Source organism: Globicephala melas, chromosome 9, assembly GCF_963455315.2.
Source record: "Globicephala melas chromosome 9, mGloMel1.2, whole genome shotgun sequence".
NCBI classification, from domain to species: domain Eukaryota; kingdom Metazoa; phylum Chordata; class Mammalia; order Artiodactyla; family Delphinidae; genus Globicephala; species Globicephala melas.
Window position 1 is genome coordinate 66,311,043 of NC_083322.1, and position 26,361 is coordinate 66,337,403.

At 36.7% G+C, this 26,361-nt stretch overlaps 1 protein-coding gene across 10 annotated transcripts in view; it reads right to left on the minus strand.

Moving 5' to 3' along the window:
• Window positions 1–22,114, minus strand: part of ETV1 (ETS variant transcription factor 1) — a 96,289-nt gene extending 74,175 nt beyond the window's left edge. For 2 of the 10 annotated variants that reach the window (XM_060304677.1, XM_030857158.2), the window contains exons 1-4: window positions 20,831–20,966; window positions 20,306–20,393; window positions 18,889–18,936; window positions 9,568–9,621 (exon numbers count right to left, since the gene is read on the minus strand). In XM_060304677.1, coding sequence (XP_060160660.1) covers window positions 9,568–9,621; window positions 18,889–18,936; window positions 20,306–20,393; window positions 20,831–20,953 — 313 coding nt within the window. In that variant the 5' untranslated portion in view covers window positions 20,954–20,966. The other 8 variants (XM_030857164.2, XM_030857161.3, XM_030857162.3 and 5 more) reach the window with 8 other exon arrangements.
• Window positions 22,115–26,361: the final 4,247 nt, after the last annotated feature.

Consider the following 26,361-nt stretch of genomic DNA (forward strand, 5'->3'; position numbering starts at 1 on the left):
ACACAAATGCAGACAGCTTTCCATTATCCTTCAAATAAAAATGAAACATGGAAGATAAAAGAAGATATCTGTGTTAGATTTCAAACAACTTAAGCCACCTGTGCATGAATATGTTTTTAGAAAGAGTCTAAGCACCCAAGAAGCTATTCATTCATTTCAATACTCATTCAACCGCCACAACATGTGAATCATACAAGGATGAGTAGGACATGATCCATCCTCTACAAGCCAATTGAAATAGTGTTTAAATTGAGATGCACACAAAGCATTTAGGGGCACACAGAAGTCATTAATTCGAACATAATTAAGGAATAAATGACATATGAACGGCATCTTAAAGAACGAGTATGATCTCAAAATGTAGAGGTTAATACACTGTATATAGTAATATACAATGTATAGTATTGGGTTGGCCAGAAAGTTCATTCGGCATTTTCCGTACGATGTTACACGAACTTCCTGGCCAACCCAATATTAACATGAGAGTACATAATTTTTAAAAAGCTGTAAAATATTCTTCTTAGTCAACCATCACAGGAATTTAGGCTTAGGCTAAAGAGGTATGAACACAGAGAGTCATCCACTGGGAAATCCAGTGGCTACACCTTTAAGCAGAGTGCTTTCTGTGGAAATAAACATAAAACTTGAAAAAAACACCTAAGTACATTTTCTTCAGAACATAACAGATCAGAGTCGGAACAGACAGTGACTATGAATACACACTCATCCCGATACAATTTCACATCCCTCAACATGGGATGAATAAGACTTTATCAGTTACATGCAATAAGAACGAAAGCTTCACGAGAGCAGAGGTATTTTTCTGGTTTGCCCACCACTGTATCAGCAATGCCTAGAACAAAGCATGGCATATAATAGGCTCAAAGCACATTCGCTGAACGAATAAACTTTCAGTGTCTTATAAACTTACTTAGCATCCTTAATATACAACTGTATAGACGTATGTATCAGTAAATAAGTTAAATTAAAATCTCATAAGTAAAATAAAAATGTTTATACTACTAAGATATATTATTCATATTTTAAATAATAAAAATGAAGATAATGGATATGGCTCACGCTTGTAAGCGTACATAAGCACTCCAATTTTGCAAACAGAAATATGAATATAATATTTCCCTATAAAACATAAAGGAACAATCACAATTCAAACCTCTTCCATGGCATCTAAAAATCGCTCTTAAAAGCACTGTAAATTCAACAACTAGGAGTAATTATGAAACAAACCTGAACGGTTTAACAATGTAGTATCTATGGCAAAATGAACTTTGCTAACCTTAGATTTAAATAAGATTTAAAGATGGCATATAAAATCATTAGCACACAAAAGTAGTTTTTCTTAAACTTTAATCAGACATTATATAAGTAGGATTTTTAATCTAGCCACTCCTGATAAATTGCCGATAAATACGTTCTTGGGTTCACAAAAGCCTCAGCTAATGCCAAAGCAAAGTAGTGCTTGTTGGGGCACAATTCATTAGATTTAAAAAAGCAACCACATCAAACCAACCATTTTTACTCAGTGAGACACAGCACAAACTCTCATTAGGAGAAAATTCATTAACAGACAGAAGCAAATAAGCACTGTGCCTATTAAGTAGACGTTTAATGTTATAAAAGGGAAAAAATGGAAAAAACAGAATGATATAAATAAAACCCCATAAGAACACTAAACATACAATTATGACATAAAGATTCTCATGTACTGGTTTAGCTCAGATTACCTCTTCATTGGTCCTTTATATCTGATTTCATGAAATTTACATACATTTGGTGGCCCCCAAATGTACTCATTTTCATGACTGCTTTGGCTTTATTTGCAAATACTAATAAATGTTGTTTTTGCTTTTTAAATTCATCAATATATATATACGCATCTGTGTATATATTAAAAATACTAGAACAAAGAACATAACTTTGGTTCTGCAAATACTTTTCCACCTTCATCCCTTACCTAATTTTTCCAATAAACACTATTTGGCTTTCAGACTAATAAATCCAGTTACTGCATAACGATATACTTATTTAATATTGAGTAACGTTCAACCAAAGGCACAGATCACTTTTCTCAAAATAATTTGTTACTAATTATAGGCAGGCTAAGTGGAAAGCATTTGTTGACGTACTCCCTTTGAGCATGTTTCTGAAGTTAATTTCTAGGATAATTTGTTATATTGAAGGCAAAATTAAAGAACGATAAAGAAAATAGGAAACAAAAAGCTAAAATCTTGGGTTGAGATACGTAATTTTAGCTTTCAGCTATAAGGAAACAACAAACTCCAATTTTTTTTGGAAGGTGGGGTTGTTTTCCTTTGTCTTTTGGTTTTCACTTTGGCACTGAGTCTGAACTATCTACCTTATGAAGAATAAACCGGTAGAACCAAAATTTGTGAAAGGGATCTCTCTCCTAGAGCAGATCTTAATAAAATTGATCCAACTGTTTACTTATAAGTACATAGTAATTTATGGTAATTGCTATTTATACATTTCCCCATTATGTTTTTTCTAAAGTCCACTTTCAAAATCAAGCAAGCATTTACCATATTAAATGTTACCCTTCCTTTTTTCCCTTGAGCGTGGAAAGAGAGTCACAGTCACAACGTGGCCTGGGTCTGAGAGATTATTTCTTTGTCATTTTACGGATAAGTAAATAAAGATCAAGAAACAGGCCCAAGGTGTATTATTTAGATTTTCTTTCTTCTCTAAAACTTTGTGGATTCCTGGGAGGTTATCTAAAATGAAAATTATGGCAAGATGCAGCTTATTTTTCACTGGGTTTCTATTTTGGTTTGAAAAATACATTCCTTGTGAAACAGTCAAGCACCGAATTAAATTTTTTTTTGCTGAAAATGTGGCTGCTGGACTCAAAACTGGCATAGATAGGGCAGATGTGCACTCCCAAAGGAAGAGCAGACTATCTAATAACAAGAATCCCTAATGAATGTACTTGGAAAAGGATGGGGCCCCTAATGCTTGGTTCTCTCTAACCAGATTGGGAAAATTCACAATTTACTAGGTAGCCTTCTAAAGTAGAATTGATTGAAGGATGACCGGGATCTACAATCAGCCATGACTTTCTTATAGCTAAAGGTAAGAGAAAATAAGTAGAAAATAGTCTTTGCAATTGGAAAACACAAATAACTCAAGTAAAAATGATAAAAATGAAGAAACCACTTCAACAGTATCATTTTTATATAGATTCAATTCCCTAGTATATTTCAACAAGATGACAATATATTACTTAATAACATCTTCAGAAACTGTATCTATTACATAATGAATTGTGTATGAATAGCCAAGTCCATCTTACAACTTAACTGCAAAAAATTGATGCTGCTATCTTTAGTCTACAAATAAGTAAATAACAGGATAGTAAAATTTCTAACGTTGTGCTCCTTGGAAGGCCTGCATCAGAATCACCTAACAGCTCGTTAGAAATTACAGGGCCCAATTCCAGACCTAAACGGTCAAACTCTCACAGATAGGGACCATAAACCTGCATTTGAATAAGCTTCCCAAATAATTCATATTCACACTCAAGTGTGAATAAGTTTACTGGACTCATGTAAAATTACATAGCTGATGACTTTCAGGAAAATAATTTAAACTTACCCAAAGTGATTATCTATCTGAACAGGACAACAAAAAAACCCTAAAACTGATAAATCAATAAGTTGCAGTACAATTACATTATTTAGTATGTGAGCCAACTACAAAGGAAAAAAAAAATGGTTGCCTCTAGAGAAGAGAACTGTGAAAAATGGGGAATGATCTTACTTGTGTTTTCCACTCTATCAATATATTGCTTTGATAAAATATTTAAACTGTAAAAAAAAAAAAAAACCAAGAAAAAAACCCCCAAAGCAACAAACAGACCAAAAACAACAAAAACCACAACAAAAACCATACACAAAGGAATCAACCTTCAAGGGCTGGCAATGGCTGAGATCATACACATACGTATGATCGCAGGTGAGAAAGGCAGAAGACACTTCATCCTTGAAATGGATAGTTTAAGTCTGATGACGGTGACATGCTTAAATTTACCTCCAAAAATGTTTAAAAAGAAGACAAAACACAGTAACAAACTCACTTCCTCCAATCTCAGAAACGGAATTCCTCTGTGAATGTGTGCTCACCTTCTGGTAAAAGCAGTTAGAGAAATAAAAAACAAGATCTTCCTGACCAGTCACATCCAAGACATGAATCAGGTAAGAAAGGTTTCAAAATTAGTAACGAAAAGTAAATTTTATAAAGTACTCACTGTCTGTGTAGAAAGGAACAGAATGCAGGAAGGTAGCTTAGTAGAAAGGAAGAAAATTAAGAAACACAAACACTAAGTGGAACTTTCCAACCCAGGACAAACGCATGTTAATATAAAAGGAATTATTCAGTCAGGGTCTGCATAGACCTAACTTCAGCTTTTTTCAGAAGCAGATTTGTAACATGAATCTGTTAAGGTATTTTTTTTCGCCACTTCACTGCAAAAAGCACCCCAAGTGCTATTTTTTTTTAAAAAAATTCCTACGAAGATGAAGTGCAGCTAGGACTTTCATTTACATAGACAACGTATCACCCGTGTAATAATGGCTTTAAACAGTTGAGTCCGCACACACTGGTTTGTCTTATTTTCAGAATGGGTCACTAGTATTGTGTTACAAACTTCAGTTAAAGTAGAGAAATTTGCAAACTTTTTATATTTACTTTCATAAATATATCAGAGAAGAGTCAAGGTTATTATTCCTTTAATGACATCATTCTAATTGATTTGCATTCCAGTGTTCTTTCTCGGGTGTGAAAGAAAGGTGTAGAGTTACAAGGATCTATCCTACTGGGAATTTTGCATAACCCTGGCTAAACCCCTGGGAATGCTCTGGGAGAACATAAAATGTAAATGTGAATATCATCTATCATGTGAATCACTGTAGGGGAAACATGGAAAGGAACTAATGTAATCAAATGGAAACGAACAAGTTAGAAAAATAGTAACACACAACTTTGTACATGAAGAAAATGAGGGGTGGTAGATTTTAAAAGACTAGTGGTATAACTAAATTTAAAGTATATGACTTAAAATGTAAGATTATTGATGTATTGAATTTAAAACACATGATTTACAAAAATTCAGCTATACACAAATTTGTATCTACTTTGGAAAGATAAGGCTCATCTATTATTCTAAATACTCTTTTAATTCTCTTTTCTGAAGAGATATAATTCTACTTCCTCTGGACTAAAGCGTATCCTAAAGTTATTCTATCTTTTTCCACAGTGTCTGAATTCTGAAAAGATTCATTTCTAAGAAACAGTTTGTTTGAGCCACATAATTGTTTTTCTTAACCTCCATTCAATTCCTAGGATGGGCTTGTATGATGTTTTTGTTTGTTCTCATTTGTTTTTAATGTCTATACATGCTTCAAACGTCAGCAGCCTTCAAAGGTTACCAAACTATAGCATGACATCATTAAGATTCCAGGTTTCCAACAGAAAAACTTTATAAATAAAAATAAGAGATGCTCAGGAAAATTTCTAGGCAATACCCCAGTGTTATGGTTTAATTTCATTTTTCAGATTTTTTGAATGCTCTGTTCCCTACTCTTCTACGTATGTTTATACACGTTACACTCGAATGTATGTTCTGTAATACAGTGCTGGGCAGAAACTTGCCATTCATTCTCCTAACCTACATTTACCAAAGGGCTAAAGCAATAAAAGCAAAAACAGAAGCATTTTATTCGATTGAGGTATGTAAGGAAATCTGATTATTCCCATTGGAAAAAAATAGCCCCATAGAAGTTATAGACGGGCCACACAGAGGGGATGGAGTTTCCTTCTGTTCCTAGAGATAGGATCCCTCTGCCCCACTAAGCTTTTCCAGACAGACAAGTATCAAACATTTGCAAAGGGCATTTAGGAGACAAGATGGCCTTTCAATTCCAGTATTTGATAACCTTCTCCATCCAGAAATGCTCTTTAGAGTCTAATCCATATGCCCTATTCCTCTATTTAAATTATTTCCCTCTTTCTCCATCCTCAGTGAAGACTGAAATTAGCTGGTCACCATCATCCGAACAATAGTCCTTTAAGTCAGTGAAACTTAAAATAAATCACATCTCCACTTTCTTCTTATTAGACTATTTCAGATTTATTTTTACGTGTGTTTATAGGTTTTCCTCTATAATTAGGTGTTTTATTCATATGTCCTAGAGCCATATTTGTTAAACTGTAAATACTCACTCATTGAAGTAAAATAAAATTTCAGCATTCTGAAAGTGCTTGGCTAAATTAATTCATGGTTTTAGCATGTTTTTCCAGAAGGACACTATATATAATGCTTTAAGGCATGATCAGATGTTTCTACCTTAAGAAGGGAATTAGGACTTCGAAAATCCTTAGGAGAAAATCAGCACTAAGAAGCTGATCATGGTTATGACAACAATTTTACTTATGGTGCTTCTGAAACACGCCAGGCATACTGACTATGACATGCTCCTAATCCTCAAGAAGTTCACAGTCTTACTGACATGGATCTACAATATTATAATAAACAGAAGATACAAGATGCTATAGAGTCTAACTCTGCAGGGTAAGGATGCAAAGAAAGGTCAAGAAAGACCTCAGTGCGGTGAACTCGCAGCTGAGTCTGGAGTTGGAGGTACACCAGACTGCAAAGCAAAACTTAAAAAATTTTAAAGCAAAATGAACACGTGCAAAGGTAGAGGCATAAGAGAGCTCACTCTGTTTGGGGGACTGAAAAATTAGAAAGGCTCAAGTTTAGAGAATGGAGAGACACAGGGTGCTGGGATAGCAAGAGTTAAAACTGAAAAGATAGCCAAGGCCCAGGTTATAGAACAATGCTCTGTACAGCTAAAGAATTAGGACTTTGTCCTGAAAGAAGTTTAAAGAGAAAATTAACAAGGTCACATGGCTGTGTGTTAATATCATTGCAGAGAGCGGACTGGAAGGAGGGAAACACGAAGGCAAGAACACCAACAGAAAGGCTGATTCACAAGTTCCGTGGAGGCAGAAAGTGGGTGTGAACTAAGGCAGTGAAATATTAGCAATGGAGTCGAAGCCATGAAATTAAGATATTTCTGAGACATAGAATTAACAACTTGGTAAGCAAAGGGAGGTTAATGGTAAAGAACTGGGACGGACTGAAGATAAATTAAAGGTTTTCAGCTTGGATTGGTGATGCCATCAACTTAGAAGGGCAACAGAAGTTGAAGAGAGATGCTGGGCAGAAAAAAAGTAAAGATTTCACCATTGGCCTTACTGAGAGTGTACTGTCACTGGAGAATCACATTGAAAACTGGGGGTGCTATGTAAATGGTGTTTTATGCTGATGCTCAGCTGAGGGCGGAGGGGGTGAGTGCAGAGGTGCTGCGTTTTTCTAATTTGCACCAGGACCTCAGTGGTGGATCGGGGCACCAGATGTTCAGTAGACGGGGACAGACTGGAGACCCGCACTAGAGAAAACGACGTAGGAGACATAGCTCAACAGAAGCACGCTGACCACAGTAGCTGATAGCCACATGTGTTCACATACATTTAAAGTCATAAAAAATAAATAAATTAAAAATTAATTTCTTCAGTCCCATTAGCCACAGTTCAAGTGCTCAATGAGGAATGTGGTTAGTGGTTCCTATACTGAACGGTACAGACGTAGATTATTCCCATCATCACAGAAAGTTCTGTGGGACTGTGCTGGCACGGCACAGAACCCTGGGAAAGACAGAGAAAGCAGATGAGTGACTTGAGAAGGAGTAATCAAAGGAATAAAGAAAGAAAGAAAAAATCATATGCTGTGAACCTAGAGAAGTGAGTTCAAGGAGACGAATTAATCAAGAATACGAAAAAACAAAAAGACGGCAAATAAGAAAAGGAATAAAAAATTACCTTTAGGCATTTGGTAGAGTATTAAAATCATTACCAATTTCTTCAGATATAAAATGACTCCATGAGACTAACTCTCCCACTCAGATGACAGGTTTAGTTTTTAGAAAGAACTCCAGTGCCTCACAGGAAGGGACATGTGGAAATGTGACCATTCTCTTCCCACACTTCACCGAAGAAAGGGAGACCTTGCCTAGCTGTCATCCTTAGCCATCATCCTTCCGGGAATTTCTAAGAGTCTCTAATTAAGGTCTAAACCTTAGCTGAACAGGTTTCTTGAAGTCCTATGTCTAATAAATATATCAAACAGTACAGAAAATTCTCTTCTCAGATCAAAAATCAAGCTGATACAACAGCAGTTACCAGGTGCTGGGGGCAGGGTAAGTGGGGAGTTAGTTTTTGGTAAGTACAGACTTTCAGTAGGGATGATAAGAAAGTTCTGGAAATGGATGGTGTTGGTGTTTGCACAACAACATGACTGCCATTGAACTGCACACTTAAAAATGATTCAAATGATAAATTTTCTGTAATATATATTTTACCACAAATGAAAAAAAATTGTAATGACGCCGAACTAAAATATGTAACACGGGAGAGAATCTGGAAGAAACCTCTTACAACCCTTGACACCTGGGAAATGTAAGATAGCAAACATAAAAGCTGAAAACATTGCACACGAACATCTGTTACTCAAAGTAACGTAGGTATTTGTGTTAGATTTATGATATTAGGTGTGAAAATATGGGTTTGATAAGTTGTAAGGTATTAAGCATCTGTTGTTGCTGTTGCTACTGCCTCCTGTGAAACCGTCAATGGCCTGGAAAAATGAAACAAGTTACAGCTTTAATTGGTGCTAAAAGAACAAAAATGTATTAGGTCAGTTTTATAATCGGGATGGCATTTATACCCTTATCTTTACTATTCACACCTCAGGTCAATAGCTGCAGTTTGCTGATAGAGGCAAACCATAAATATCGGAAGCAAACCCCGAGGCAACCATGTTGATACAGGCAAAATGCTCATTCTTTGATTAGAGGAGGGGAGAACCCCTGAATCACTCCTCTCGCATGCTATGACAAGCCCTGGAGCAAGGCTCGGGGAAAGAAACACAGAAGGGATCCTAAGAGAAGCCAATGGCTACTTGCATTTGTGTGACTGCAACCGGGAAGCAGATAATGAGGCTAAAAATTAAATCCAAGCAGGTGAAAATTCATGAGTGTAAAATAATACAATAAGCCAGAGGATGTGTGGTCTAAGATTTTTATGTTATACAATAAATCTCATGAGGATTTGAACTACTGACCGTCTCCCATCAGCACACACACTTTTCCTGCTGGACATACTGAAAAGCTGGAAGTAAACACTCGCATGTTCATGGATCACACCCTGTTTCTTCTCCAAGGATATAAACGAAATAGAGAACAGGACCCTCTTTTAATCCAATCAGTTTTCCTAAGCTCTTTTCAGATCCTACAGGGGTTCTACTGAGGTCACAACCTGACAAATACAATCACCTCATGACTGTAAGCTAAAAAGGCACGGACACAATGCAAGAAAAGACACTGGAAGTGGAGACCAACCAAAGAGAAAGGATAAAAGCAGGAAACAAAGACAAAGAAAAGTTCAAGAGATGAGTCATAGTATACTTACAACTTTCAGCCTGATAGTCTGGCACAAACTGCTCATCATTGTCAGGTACCTGAGCTGAGGAAAAAAAAAGAAAACAAAATTAAGAGAGAAACTGCCAAGGCATAAAGAATGTCAAGTAAGATCTCTCATGGAAGAGCTTTTTAGACTGAGACCAAACCTATGATTATTTGCCAATGAGCTCATATTTAAAATGGCATTGACAGCAATATTTGGGAGGAGAAATAGAAGCCATCATCAGTGTCACCCAGAAAACACGTATGTCAGAAATAAAATGGTGGAAGTTGTAGTCCCTCTGAATTTCACCTGCCACGTGGAAATAAAAGAAACATGCAAAATAAAAGAAGCTACAGGAATTCCATTAGATGCAGTGGGGTTTTTTTTGTTTTCTGTTTTTGCAAGAATGGAGTAAGAAGTATTTCAATTCACCTACTGCCGGTGCTTAAGCGGCCCATTTCAATTAACCACACAATTCTTCCAAATGATGTGTAATTACTACACATATCCCTCTGCTTTTTCGAAATATCTGCTTTTGATATGTTCGGTCTACTGCCAATTAGACTACCACAATTAAAAATGTTTGCCCTAAATTTGGCCAAAATATGTGACAAAGTTTTTTACATGAAAAGATTATCATTGATTTTGGTCATATATGATAAAATATTATATCTCAATGATTATGGTCACAATAATAAAAATAGTAAATAATAAAACCAAACTCCATCTTTTCATGCAAAATATTTTCCAGGTGACTATTTAGTACTAACAAAAGAATATCACTATTTCATCAGTCCTAATGTCAAATGACTACCCTATTTTTAGTAAAGGAAAAAAATTCTGAGGAGCAAGAACTTAATGTATTCGGCAATGAAAACACAAGTATATTTTTCACTTCTAGAATATTTTCATCACAGTTAATTTAGGCGTCAAAATAACCTATTCCAAATTGACATATTAAAAAAATGAGTTTTCATCTGCACACACAAATACGCACACTTACAGACATACAAGCTACATAAAAGCTGGGTTTATAATGAGTTATAATCCTAATTAACTTTAGCTATAACCTGATTAGTTAGTATTACTTTACTAGTATTATCTAAGAGTGAAACTTTTTATCCAATCAAGTCATACTAAAACAGATGTCAATTAATTTTTTTAAAAGTGCCTATTCTGTATGGGGAATTCTTATTAACATAATCAGTCTTTGTTGAAAAAGCTTTGTGTTGGTAATTAAGAAAAAAAATTCATATAAAAAGAAATTCTACATTTTAAAAATTCTGTATAAAAAAGGAACACAACATACATAGAATTAAAATGTCTGTTGTGTCAGCTTATTTAATAGGATTTAAAAAAACAAATATTTGGTTGAATAAAATTTATGTTATATTATTAAGAGCGGAACAAACGATAATCTTGCCTATTACCAAGACATATGCAGTTTGACATTCAATTATTTTCTAACAACTTTCTTCTGTACACCAATACTTAAGTTTATTGAAGACAAATTCCATCCTCTGCCACTTAAGAAAACCAAACAAATTAAGCGCTTTTTTCCAAATTAGAACTGATACCTATTTGATCAGCCTGTACTGGAGGAAGAGGTACTTTTTTCTTCCGATTCCACTAATACCTGATACCAAGGTTAACTAAAGGCCAACAACCTTCAAATCATTGTTCTATGTTATGCTGTGTAAACTGTGTAACATTATTTAACCTCTTTGAACTCCATTTTACTCATCAGTTTAATAGTGATAATATAGGTTTTTCATGAGGATTAAATGGAATAGTCTAAGCACAACGCCAGACACAATATCAGATACTCAAGAAACGTTACTTATATTCTTCTTTCCAAACCTCCACCACCCATCCCTTTTTTTCAATTCACACACGAGGTACTACTCAAATCATTACAATGCAAGTTTAATATCTTTACTTCTAATGAATTATATTGGAGACGGATAAAAATCGCAGCTAAAATTTGTACATTAGCATTCTCTTAGCTATAAACAATCTTTTGACAGTACAGTAAACCTGATTTTTCTCAAAGACTCACAAATTATAAGTGGAGGAGTAACGATCAAAATAAGTCTTCACCAAAAAAAATTACAAAAAGTGTTTTTAATATCTATTTAATAAATAACAGCAGGCAGACAGAATCAAACCCTACACATTTTTCCCACCATATCCACAGGTTTTGGTTTTCCTTTGAAATTAACAGCTAAACCCAGATAACTACTGAGATGCAAAATTATCAACCACAGCAATCACTATGCTTTTAAAAAGCCAACATTTACAAGAATCTAATAAAAACGTAATATCCCTTTACAGGAATAGTTAAAAATAGCGGGTGAGTAACAAAAACGTATTTGTAACAGAATATGCTGGTATGACTGTCCCAAAGGCCAGACTTTTTTTTTCTTACTATCAGAAGACAAAGTTGCAATTCAATGATATATATCACTGCAAGAAAGGCGTAAAAAATCGCTGATGGATAAGCAGCGTATGTTGGGAGATGGGAGCTGGGGAGGGAAAACTTCAGGAGGAGAAGAAACCAGAAGTTATACCTCACAAATACAGAAAATAGCTACATACCAACAATTTTGTAAAAAGAATAAGAACTGCTATTTCTGTTCTAACTCCTTAACATACTGAATAAATACTTCACACTTATGCCTGAACATATTCCAGAATTTTAACAAAAAACATATGACTCACATTTTCACAGAAGCTAATCTTAAGAAACTGAATAGACCAAATGAAGCAGCATGCTACTTAAATGGACAAAAGCTGAAGTCTACCTCTAACTTCAAGTTAGAGTCAAAGGAAAGCAGCTAACGAAAAACACAAGTTGGATCTGGGCAAGGAAAATATGACAAAGTATTGCCACACTCGTATCGTACATTTCCTTTTTTTCCTCCATTCACGGGGAATTCTGTGAAGTAGCAAACTACAGCTTCCTGAAAATTTGCGGCAAGCCATACCAACTCCAAAGTGGAAAATTAACAATAGAGGCCAACCTAAAAATAAATTAGTTTTTTCACTGCCATCTATAATAAACTATGCTTGGAATAATCACCTTTGGGGAATGAAAATGTTTCCCCACACTCTGTAATTAAAGAGGAAGGGGAAAGAGTAAGAAAGGAGAAGAGAAAGTATATACCAAAAGACCAATAAAAGGCTTTCAAGAAGATGAAGCATGTGGATTTTACTGGTAATAGCTGGAGCGCTTCTATCAGTTCATCACACATTAATAGACAAGTTGCCATCAAGTCTCAGGACTTCGCCTTTATAAGGGAAGTATTTGCACTTTCAGCTATTTACCTACATTATTATCCAAAGTTGTTTCTCCTCTCTCTCCCTCTCTCCCTCTCTCTCTCTCTCTCTCTCTCTCTCTCTCTCGTTCTACTACATCGCAATACATATTATGAGAAAGAAACCCATGAAAATATTAATCACAGTCTTGATGTCACAGAATCACTAACCCTTATTTTGAATTTTAATATACTTTCTTAACTAACATTTCTTGGGCGGGGCTGGGGTGGGGAGTGCACAATTTTTAAACAGAGTTTGTCTGTCTTTTGTGCTTATTTTAAACCTTCAAATAAAGTAATAATCATTACTTAAGGAAAGGTGAGTGTTGAAATATTTTCCAAGTTTGGCTGCAAACAAGTAAAAACCCCCTTTTTCTTACAAACTAGGCGCCTGTCAGGTTTTCTTTTAAAGCTAGGGAAAAAGTGGAAAAATTACAACTGAAACAAATGTCAAGTTGAAAAGGGGTTAATATTTAATTAAAACCAGTTCTATCCACTGTAACAATGACCTGGAGCCAAACAAGGCGGAAGATGTATGAGTCATTCTTTCTGCCCGTGAATGAGACAGCTGATCTCCTCAGCAATTCCTCCAGACAAGCAGGCAGAGCTGGAGTTCCGCCTCCATTCACAAAAACACAGTCCAGCATGAGCCATGGGGCCCAACCGCAATCTTTTCATGTCACACCCTTCCAGAGAGCTAAAGCAAGTCAACTTGAACTTGCAGTATAAACATACCAGTTTTATTGCTCTGTCTCAAATACAGCTCAAATCCATTAAGGTACACGTTTAAATAAATGACAAAGTTAAATCCATATATATATTTACATATGTTTAACCCATCCTGCTTTATACGGTAATTTGTCACAGAAACTTAAATGTATAAAACTAAGAAGGAAAAAAGAAAAGAGGTAAAGATAGACGGATGGATGGATGGATGGATGGGTGGATGGGTGGATGGAAGGAAGGAAGGAAAGAAGGAAGGGGGAAGAAAAGCCAAACCATTAAAGAAATACCTTATTTTTCTTGCTTATTATTCAAATGCTCTTTTTATCTTAAGATTATAATAGTTTATTGCTGAACTTAGTAGCATTTCACTCTCACAGGGTTAAGAAACAAGTTTCTCTAAAGAAATTTAAATTTTCTTTTAAATAAAAGTAAAACAACAAGAAAATCAACCTTCACACAGTCATACTTTGTTTAATCCTAAAATGAAGCTTCAGGCCATGGAAGAAAATAATCATGAGGCCGCTAAGCCTGGTTTTATACCACATCGCTTTTAACATTAAAATGATTGTACCAATGTATAAACATTAATTAATGCAGAAATATAAATACATTGAAACAGATGAAAAAAGGGGGGGCATTTTCCCCATGACAAAAACATCTTTAATATTGATAAAGGCATTCTTTCTGTATGCTCTAAAAGAAAGAAAACAGTAAGTTTTAGTTGTCTTTAGTCTCAAATCAACTTCAATTTCCTAACTAACCTATAGAGAGACTTGAAAACTTAAGCGTAGCTCAGAGCTGTTGTTATTATCCATATATTTTCTCTAATGCTACTGAGGTCTGACTTCTATTATTATTATCATTATTATTATTTTAATTACAATGTTGTGCACAGGTCAAAGGAAATAAAGTTATATTATGAAATTCAAGAAATTATACACTTTCTGTAACTGAATTAGAAAAGTTCAGCAATATTTCATTAACATGTATTAGGACCCTCTGGAAAACCGATATCTAGGCTACATCAAATCCGAATTCTATTTTTAACAAATTTTTCTATTTTGCAAATAGACCCTAGATGAAAATGCATTTATATACTTCCAATAAATGTTGAGAAACAGAATACATCTACTCTACCTGCTACCCTTTAATGAAGTCCAAACAAGAAGTCTTTGTTTCATAGTTTAGAGTATTTCCTGGTACAAGAAAAAGATGGAGAGTAGCTCCCCCCTCCCCCCATACAATGACTCTTGCTCAACTCTAAGAAATAGTATGGACTTCTGTAATTTAATGCCTAACTCTCAATTCCTTTTTTATTTAAACCACACAAAATAATGTAGTTTTTAAAGCTTTTTCTCCTTACTGCCTCACATTTAAAAAAAAATCGTGAGTCCATACCCAATTTATGTTCCGTTTCAAAAAGAAACAGTCTAGTTTTTAAAAAATAAAAATGAGTACATTATGACTACTGTGTATTATGGGTGGCATTATGTATATTGAGTAACAAGAGCACATATTATTTGATGAAATTCATAATAAATGATTTTGATTATAAATTTAGTATCAGCCACTAAAGTGAACTGAGGAGATAGAATGACATCTTTACTTTTCAGCAAACCTGACTATTAATAGAAGGTCACATAAAACAAAAGGAAAAAAGCTTATCGGCATGAGGGCATGAGGTAATAATAATCTTTAGTGTAGAAAGGTTATTCTTGGAGGCACAACTTTGACTAAAGTGTCCTGGCAGCATGAAACTTGACTTACCACACAACTGAAAAACATTCTACCCTGATGGCAGCGAATCACTATCGACAATTTTCCTTAATATTACTGATGAAAAGAAACCTCAAGGACATCTAGACCAACATCAAAAATAACACTCAAAAGTTGCTATGTATTTATATTAGATACATATGAAATGTATTATTTTTCTTTAAGTTGTGTTAAAGGTAAACTTTAACAAGCAACTTTAAAAGAACGTGATCCTCTTTTAACTAGATTTTACATCCTTCTACTTCTGTCCCCCCCACACAAAAGGTTCCATTTTAACTATGAATTTCTAGGATGCCCTTCCTTAAAGCACCACTTAAAAAAACAGGACGTTACCAGGATGTTGATAGAATTGATATTTGAACTCATTATTTCATGGGATCAAATAATTGGAATTGCCTTTCTGTCAGTGGCAATCGAATTCAAAAGTCAAAGAATCAATAAATAAAGAATTGTACACAGTAAAATGACAATATAAACTGGCTATGGCAAAATTTAAAATAAGCACATTCTTCACTTTTTTAACTGCTACTCTGGTCACTGAAAACATTACCTTTTCAATTTTCTTCAGAATAAGATGTGATTATTTTAAATTGTGGTGTATATGTTAAAAAACCTTAAAATTGCAGTTAGTACTTCAAAACTGATACTAATATAAAGTTATATTCTTCAAAAACATATTTTTGATCCCTGTTTAGAAATTTGGGGGAAGAATGGAAGCATATTTTTTGGAGAGGACTTTAGTGAATTGAAAATACTGGTTCCAACCCCACCCTCAAATAAGTCCTACCTTATCTATCCAAATTTTTCCTTGGACATAAAACACATTTCATAATCCATAATAATTTACCTCTGACCAATCCATGTTACACTTCGGGTCTACCTTATAAAAATTTTTACAGGAAAAAAATAAATTAAACCTGAAACAATATTATTTCCCAAGTATTTAGGGACTTTGATAATTTTTTAAAAATTCATATGACACGTTACAAGTACCTTGACTCTCCTGCCTAGTAACATTTTTAGACCTGTTTAACTTCCCAGTGGGATTCTTATGGGAGAAACTTGGTTAATTGCCAATGGTCTTTTTAAAAAGGGTCAAGATGACTTAAAATTCCATGGTCCCTTTCTTGGCGATAAAGAATTATGAAAAGAAATATGTGAACCGTTTATAGTCTGCCAGTTTGGCAATGTTTTAATTTCTGGATGACCAGAAGAACATAAATGAACAGATCTAGCTACAAATAAACTAGTATAATTTTGAGATCTCTTCTTAGCTAATATTGTTCAAGATGTGGGATAAGTTAACATGCTAATGCAAATAACATAATTATATAAAATTGCTAAAAATAAATGTGCAGTCCATTAACAGATAATTTTAAAAACCCACCTCTCTTCTTACTCTTAGATTTTTAGAAATAAAGTTAATGTTATGCTTATATCATGACAGGATACATTAACGTAAAGTATTCTGAACAAATGTTTAAATTATCCTCAAATGCAATCTTACTCATGGTTTGTAAATAGGAGCCCACCTGGGTATTCAATAAAACACTCCGAGGATTAATTCCTGAACTTATTTAAGCTTATAAATTCTTTTCTAAGTAAAAGTCCATGTTCTTTCACATACATCAATCATTTTCTAGGTTTATTTTATATAAAGCTAAATCTTCAGATCTGATTTACAGGTAAGTTAATTACCATGGGTAAGAATATTCAGTGTAGAGTTTTAAAATAAACTTGGATAAATTACCAAATCACTTATCTGAGGGACAAAGAAACAAAACAAGTCAAAAGTAAAACACTGCACTGAAACTGATTATAAAATGGTAAGAGTCTGTCACAGATTCCACATTTTTAAATTCCAGGAACAGAGTTGCTGTGCACATTCAAAATCTGCCAGCAAGTGCACTGACTTGGAATCAATGAGACTTAAACATCTTAAGAACCAACAAACCTTCCAGAACAATTAAAATAGATATCTGAAGGTATTCTGGATAAGCGAATAAATTCCCTCATAAACATAGTGTTCTCACAACATTTAACTTTGCAAAACTAACAGATAAAATTCATGCAAGAGCCTCTGTGCAGATTTTTCTTGAGAAAGTTACATTTGAATATATGGCTTATGTTGCAATAATAAGTAATCTATTGCAATAAGTTTCATTTACAGTGACAAGCAAAATGACCTTTAAATGTAACTAAAACTTTCATTAATACTTACCTTTCATTAACATACAAATACAATCACCCTTGCAAAGGGATACTGGAAAAGCTATTTAACTTAAAAGCTTTATAAAGATTGCAGAAGCCCTTTGGAAGAACTAGAATATCAGCAAAACAAAGAAACTTATTTTACATGCTAACAGCAACTTGATCAACTGCAAGCAAGACCACTGGAAAAAACACAGCAGTCTGCCTCAAAGTAGCAACAGCATTGCTTGGGTTCCTTTTAAAGAGACCCTCTCTCTTCTTTGAACCATCTTAAAAATCTGTTCCAAAAACTGCATGTTTCCCACGTAATGCAAAGACAGAAATAACACAACTATACTCAATACCTAACTATCTATAATTTTCTCTTTGTATTTCCCACAAAACACATCGTAGGATAAAATTATTATTTCACATTTAGTGTACCAAATCCAAAAGAAAAATTTCAAATTATAGACGCCAACAAAAGTCCCTCAACATTAGACATTTCTCAAGTTGTATAAAGCTGTACTGAAGCAATATCTCCTCGTTCCTATAAAATAAAGTTTCACAAAAAAAGATACAATAGACTGCAACACAAAATTTTATCAAAAATAAAAGTAATGCCTTTAAATATCTCCTTGCTATATTAAATAAATCCTAATAAAAGTGTTATAATAGCAAAGATCAATTTCAACAAACATCACATCATAGTAACAAACAGAAAACATTTTTAAAATCCTCCAATCCCCCCAAGATTTATTTTAAAGCCATGGATTTCCTTAGCATTGGATACACACCTAACGTTCTGTGTTGTGAACAAGGTGGAAAGAAGACACTTGCACTTAAATCTTGAAGCATCCCGTCCTGATGAACCCAGAGAAACTAATTTCTGCCATCAGAAAAGTCCTCCGCCAGAACACCAAATAATGATATGCGGTGCTCTAAAGGAAACAGCAAGCCGAGTTCTGGCTCTAGGAGGTCTCTCGAGGTACAATAATATAAACCTGATCAATTGCAATTAAAATCTGAACAGAGGCTTAGAACTTGAAGTCTTGGTGCATTAGTTCTTGCCAAAAGCAGATGTGATTGTGAGCTGGAAGCAATTTCTCCTGGTAATTTGTGATGACACTGGGTAGTGCAGTCCCAGATTCCCCGAAGACAAACTCATCAGAGGCTCTAATGTATGCATGACACATGAGGTGGCTCTTTTAGAGCTCAATTAATTGGGCTGAACATGAAGACAGCAAGTTCAGGACTTTTTTTCCCTCCCCTTCTAGAGTTGCTTTTCCCCTCCTTTGAAAGCAATTTTTTGCCTTACCTTCTGCAAGCCATGTTTCCTGTAATTGACTTAGATCTTGAAAGAGTTCTAAAAAACAAGTCAAAGACATAAACAAAAGATTTGCAAACCTTTAGCCTACATTAAATGGAAATGTTTGTCATGAAATTAGTACTATAGATCAATTTAATTTGGGGAGGGGAGTCAATATAAAAAGAAATCAGGATTTGTAACTTAATTATATCAATAATCCTGCCCATTTTGATGTCTATTAAGCAATACTTCTCAATATCTTTTTTTTCCCCTTTTTAACAGTTAGCTTAATAAATAAGCTTAGGGACCTCAAACAACACGCATACACTAGAACTCAAAAAGGCTGAGGTAAAGGCATGTCTATCCACAGAAACCTTTCTTAAATATATTCAACTCTTGCTAAAACAGTAGTAGGGGAAAAATCAGAACGACTGAAAAACGTTTTATTTCTATCTTCCGAATCTTATATAAAACATGTAACAGTACATTGTATAATTCTCAAAGTACTATATGTTTTGAAGTTCAACGCCTCAAAACTAAAAGGGACAACTTTTAAATACAAGATTTTGGAAGAAAATTTCTACAGGAATAGGTTTACAAAAGTCAGAGAGATAATTCTCTGGTACCTGATTATTATCAAGTCCAAAACTGTGTATTCTGTCATAGTGGGGAGGGAGAGGCACGTGTAACTTATTTATACTTATATGAAGATTTGAGGATGTTTCAGAATCCAATATACCTAATCTAAATGGCAAACTGAACTTTGGTAATTAAATCTAAGTATGGTAAGTTTATTATGAATGCCTGCATAGGGCTGGAATAATTTATAATATATTGACCTCCTACCAACAGTTCATGAAAAGAATCTGTGACCCAATTTCCCAAATAGGTATTATAATTACTAATTAGGCCTTGATTATGATTCATTGAACATTTTAAGGCCTCACCATGTGGTCATCAAAATCATCAATGAAAAGTTTGATAACAGTATATGGTTTTAGTGTAAGGGGATGGGAAATCAAACAATCACTTACATTGCTCAACTTCTAACACAGGAGAAAAGAGAAATTAAGCAGTGTGCACAGCTGCCTAATTTGTCCCACTGTGTTGGATATTTCAAAATTGTTACCTTAGTGTATGGGATTACTTGTATGCCATATGGACAAAGGTATTTAAACACAAAAGAATGATTAAAAGAAGGTTGTCACTGTTTTTATTTCCTTCTTGCATTAGTTTGTGACAGAGCCATAAAATATCTCTCAACGCAAACTGTCACATCATGTTAATTGCTCCAAATAAAAGTCTTGGTTAAATGCAGTAATTTGAAAGTGTATTATTCTTAAGGTAAGACTGAAGTGCTTCTCTTCTTTATGAGGGTGGGAAGTATAGGTAAAGAGGGGGGATTCAGCCCAAAATCAAACCTCACCTTCTGAATCATGAGCCAGATCTCTGTTAATGAATTTTCTTTTCCTGACATTTGTTGGTTTCTCGTTACAATTTCTCCCACGCTGATTCTACAAAGGGAAAGATAAAATCCTTTAAAAGAATGTAAACCTCACATGGCACACACACATAGAAACACACATGCATACAAAAGTCTACTGGATCTCCTCCCTAAATAGAAAAATAAAAGTCCATCGTATCAATTCCAATAATCATTTTCTGTGTTCATTTGACAGTGAAAGCTTATGCTGAGAACTCAACAGCCAGGGAGAGTTGCTCCCCTGTGCCGATGGTAATACACTATTTATCAGTCATATATTCATGGTATCTCAACATCAAAACAACATTAAGCAATTACACTTAAAGTCGTTTTAGGCTGGATCAATGCTAGATTAAAACACAGTGAATTTTATTCTCCCTGAAACACCCCTAAAAAAAGAACAAAAACAGAGTGGTGAAATGAAAAATGTAAGAGAGACAATGAAAAAAAAAAGAAAAAAATAAACACCCCATATAAACAAAAAGTGTCAGCATTTGTCTCAACTTCATTCTTTTCAATGTGGCAGACAAACCCAGCCAAAAACTTTGAGAGCAGCAGCTGCTGCTGCCCCCCATCTCCTCTTCCACTCATCTTGAGCACTTTAATCAGAAAAAGGAGTCTTAAAAACAAAACTATGCCTTATCCAAATCACTGAAAGGTAAGCTCATTTTGAAGACTGGGCTTCTAGAAGCAGAGTCGCCCTACAGTGGCAACAAAGCAGATAAAGTATCTGCAGTCCCAGCCCCCTTGCCCCCTCCCTCCTCATTCTCTCCCTCCTCCCCACCCCACCCCCTCCGTCGGAGTCAAGTTTATAAACAGCAACTTTCGAACTGATCACTCACATTGGTGACCATGTAAGGCACTTGCTGGTCATAAAATCCATCCATTCTGCTGCTCTTCGCAAATCTCAGCTCAGTATTTTATATTTTGAGCATTTAGCTGGAGATTTCCTCGGGATCTGGACTTCTATCAACCTAGAGGGGAACAAGATGGCTTTTAGGCTACAAAAAAAAAAAAAAAAAATCATGAATGAAGCTCTTGAATTTGCATAGCTAATTACCCTCCGACAGTCCCATTCACAAAAACAACCCTCCCTACACCGCCTCCTTCACCTGGATCCAAAGAGAGACAAGAGAGTTCACAATTTACATATTTTCGGCAGTAGCAAAAATCCGAACCAGAGGCGATGTATTTATTTACACTCTCGATGTTTCCCTGCGCGGTCGGTGTACCCCGGGCAGCTCTGATTCGCAAACGTGTGCAAAACTAGCAATGGCGATCAACGAGACTTGCTTTGCACCTAACGGGACTAAAGAGACGGAGACACCTCTTTCATAAGGATAGTTTTTGCAACCCACAACCATGCAATTATCTGGAGAGACATAAAAAGTTGTTGGAAAGACCCACCTGAAGGCCACGCTAGGCGAACGGCTGCAAAAAATTCCCTCCAATTTTAATAAAAACATTAATTATTGCCCAGCACTTCCCCCTTGGAAGCCGAAAGCGCCTCTGACAGAGCTCAATTCGGTGGTTTTTCCTCTACTTCTCCTCCAGGGGCCTCCAATCCAAACTGATGGATCGCTGCCTCCCATTGGCTCCGCGTCTCTTTCACAAGATCGGATTTCGGGCTGTCAATCAGGAGGCTTGCTGCCCCTGCTCGTGAATCTCCCGCGCCCCTCTGCCCATACCCGTGCTCCGCCGGCTGGCGCGGTGACCACAGCCTGGAAACGCCACAGAGCAAATCGACTGCCGTCCTAACCCGCTGCTTATTGTTAAGGCGCCCGGGGACACCGAAGCCATGTGTTTCGAGTCGCCAGTTCCCCTTACTGGTGTGTTTGGTCCACTAATTGGGCTGATTTCCTAAAGCACATTCGTTCGGGTCAGATATATACTCTGAAGTGCGATCCACCAAGACCGTGCCTCCTTAGTCTCCCACCACCCCTCCCTCAAGATCTCCAGCCCCTCTATTTTGAACCTGATAAGGAGCCCACCTCACACTATAGCCTCGTTCCCACTAAGTTTTTGGCCCAGGTTCTCTTCCCATTTTTCAACACCCACCATAACCATTATGGCGCATCAACAACATTATTTTTTTAACGTCATCCTCAAGTAAATCTTTCATGGGACAGTAAAATCTATGGGGAAAGCACCTGGGAGAAGCAGAGGAATTGCTTCAGGAGTGGTTGCGTTGGAAGGGAGAAGTACAGAGCGATCTAGGTGAGGTAAAGTATTAAAATAAAATTTGTCCCACGTGTGCACTGGGACAAGGTGTTTCCAGTCCCTGGTGGAGGTGGGGAGGTGCAGGGATAGGTTAGGGGTGGCTCGGATATCCTAGGGACCCGCACGTTTCCTGAGCTTTTGTTATGTATACACGGAGGCGGAGGGTATCACTTACTGTACTTGACGCTTTCACTTCCTCTCCAGCTTTTAAACAGCCAGAGCCGGGAGTTGGGGGAGAGAGGCGAGGGGGGTCGGGTTTCAAGGACAATGACTAGGACGTTAAAAAGTGAGGGCTGCAATTCTGAAACCACTTGCCCTGGCCCTCCTACGGGGCTTAGAGCTGTAAAGAGTCACTTCAGAAGCCTCGGCCCAACCGGGGATGAGAGGCCTCGGGGATGGGACCAGGGACTCAATGGTGTTGAAATTCATTTGTGATCCTGGTGGCGACCAGAGCTTGAGACCAAAGGATGTTTCCGGCAGCTGTTCAGCCCTTTGAGAAACGTGCTGCAGTTCTTAATTTCTAATTGAAAGTTTCCTTCCTTAAATGGAACGTTATGGAGCCGTATTAAACCGGAGTGTGAGCGCACAAGGCTCAATTCCGGACCCATGGAGGTCATGGGTCAAAAATTTTTTTAATATTAAAAAAAAAACTTATTACTGGGGAAACACCCAGTAACTGTGGACAGCAAGGACACACACCGTGCGTTCCCTGAAAGTAGTAAATCGGAGTTAGCCCGTCCTAAGGCGCGCACCTACAAGCATTTTGAGCGGGAACTGCACATTTACCCGAGCCGGGGAGGGGTTCGGGCGCAGCCGGGCCTCGAGGCTAGCATCGTGAGGCTCCAGGGTACTTTCTGAGGGTGCAGTCAGGCGGCAAGTGTGTCCCGCCGCCCAACACTCCCGGGATAACCCAGCCCCCGTAACCTGACCAACAGTTTCCAAAGACCTTCTCTGCGGCTGGAGCCTGACGGGTAACGATGGTAACCGGGAGGGGGCGGAGCTTCAGACTCAGCCCCCGCGAGGTTCTCTCGGTAGCCAATAATTTACCGTCTGTTCCCAGACCATTGTTGTTTATTGCTGACCCCGCAGCGCTCCGCTAGGAGATTGGCCGCTTTAGGAAAAGAGGCGGAGCCTCTCCCGCCCTGCAGCCACCTTTCGGCTCCATTCACAAAATTCCGGCCTTTCTTGGTCACGTGGTTGGGGGCGTGACGGGGTAGGGGAAATGACACAACAAAGGCCCAAGTTTTCCAAACCACAAAACTTTTCTGCCTCGCTACCCCTTCTCTGTTCCGTCAGCGAACAAATACTAGAATATGAGGAAAAGGAGGCTTGGGTCTGGGAGCAACAAAGAGGGGGGAAAAAATAAGTCCGAAATTAAAGGAAGACTCACAGGGAGATAATTACGGGGTACATACACTGCATATGAGAAAAGCTGCGAAAAAGGAAAGGAAGAGAATAAAGGAGTGGGGAGAAAGCCTTAAGGACAAGCTAGGAACTTAGGCTTGCTGTTTCAAGTTGCTTTTAGACTGTCAAAGAGTAAATGGATTTCAGTTTTCTCACAACACTCTAATTTTCATTCCCACCTTAGATTTATCCCGTAGTTTGTTAACTTTTTAAAGCTTCTTTTAGGCACACTGCAGGTTTTCACTGGCTGACAGTTTTAGTTTCCATTTGCCAAGACTTCACTCTTTCACCGGCCCCCCAAAGCACTACCCCTACTTCCCACCTACGCTGGACTGACCAAGAGAAGCTGAGCCTTAATCCTCGGATTTGACTACGTATTGCAGGGGCTCCATATTTTCCCTTTGTATTCTTTAAACGAACTCAGCTTTTCTAACTATTTGATCTTAACAGTAACTGAATATGATAATATGTGAATAAGCAGACAAGCCAGTCTCACTACAGCTCAGTTTTGTTGAAACAGCACACAGTTTTGAGATTAATGTTTCCCTCTAGCAAGTGGACTATCGGACCATGCTCCCTCCTCCCTCCCACTTTCTCTTCTGCCCTTTCTCTTTCTGTCCTTTTTGTGCCGTGATACTTAGTGAGACGCTAGCTTTTAGTTTGGCTTCTGTTTATCTTCTCTGCTTGGCGCTGGGAAAAACCAGTAGACCTAGTGGCTGAAGGCATTGGAAGGGCTAAAAATTCGTTTTTCAGAAATTGTTACCATTGTGGAAAATGTCTACAGAGGCAGCTGTTGTATCCACAGAGAGGAACGTCAAAAGTTGCACAAAGTTTCCACTACTTTTGAAAGTGAGTCTTTAAAAATCAGCTTAGTAAACGCCAGTCCTCCTTGAATGGAAAATTTCATTTTGGCAGGATTTCAGGCATAGAATGGCAGAGCAGAGGCCAAGAGGCTTTGACATTTATTTACTTGTATTTTGAAATTCCATTTGGGTTTTGAAATTAGAGCTCTTGAGAGAAAGCCCACCTCCCCCCCTCCGCCCCCCATAAAAATCCATTTCTGAGTTTGGAAAGTTTTTAACTTGCATAGAAAGCTATTTAAATCTTTATAGTTCCTTTGCTGTTATTTAATAAAATAAAATTCATTAGTGGCTTTTCTGCAGTTAACTTATTATAGCATTATACTGAAAATGCCTGATGTTAAAGCACATTTCTAAAAGCAGCAGAAACAAACTAAAATGGTACTACTGATAGTTTGAAATGGTTAATATGATTAAAATTAAATGAAATTTGTTCAAATTGGGTTGATTATTAAGTAAAATAGTAACCTGTATAATTTTTTGAATTCTTTGTAAGCAAACTGTTAATGGCCTAGTTTGCACAGAGCTACATCAAATAGATAATGAAAAGACAGACCATTAAATAGACGAGTGGGCATAGGAATGAACAGGTGAATATAATTTTAAAGGAAAACTTAGAAACCTGCCAGAATAGTGAAAGATAATGAGTGGCTATAGTAGGCTCCCTGTGGGAAGAGAAGCAGGGATTTGAGAGGAGGGTAGACCCTAGGAAGAAGGTAAGGGTATCAAGAAAGTTGCCACTGTGTACAAGGTGTTAGCTCCCACTCTAACCCTGCCATTCTCAGCAGGGGAATATCTCCAATATTCCCTTGTAGAGGAAATGTGATTTAAAAAATTGTTAACTGCACTAGAAGTCAGGACATTATTCATTAAAAAAATTAAAAACATCTTTATCCCATCAAATTGGAAAAAAATTCTAATGTCCAGGGATGTTAGTGTTGGGATAAGGGCACTCACATGTATTGCTGGCGGGAATGTGACTTTCTGCAACCTTTATAAAGCAAGTATCTACTAGACCCTAAAATGTCTAAAGTAAGTATGAAGTCAGTATCTACTAGACCCTAAAATGTACAGTATCTATTAGACCTTAGTTAGACCCAATAATCCTGATTTGGGAAATCTGTTCTATAAAAATAAAAGCAATGTGCATAAGGACATTTACTGAAGTATTATGTATAGAGGGGGAAATTTAGAAGCAACTTCAATACCCACCAATGAGGACATGGTTTTTAACATAGTATGATCATTTCATACTTTGGAATTCAATTATGGTGCTTATATAGCTGTTAAAAAGTATGCTGTGTTCTTGGTTCTCAAACTTGAGATTACTTAAGAAACTCCTTGTTAAAACTTCAGATTCCTGGATGGACCCACAGAGTTTCCGATTCAGTAGACCTGAACTTGGGCCCGGCAAGCACATCACATGAAAATTCTGTTGCAGAGGATTTTGTTGTAGTTGGCCTCTGAATCTTTCTGGGGAAACCCTGGGTTGGACCTCTACCAGAAATCCAAAGG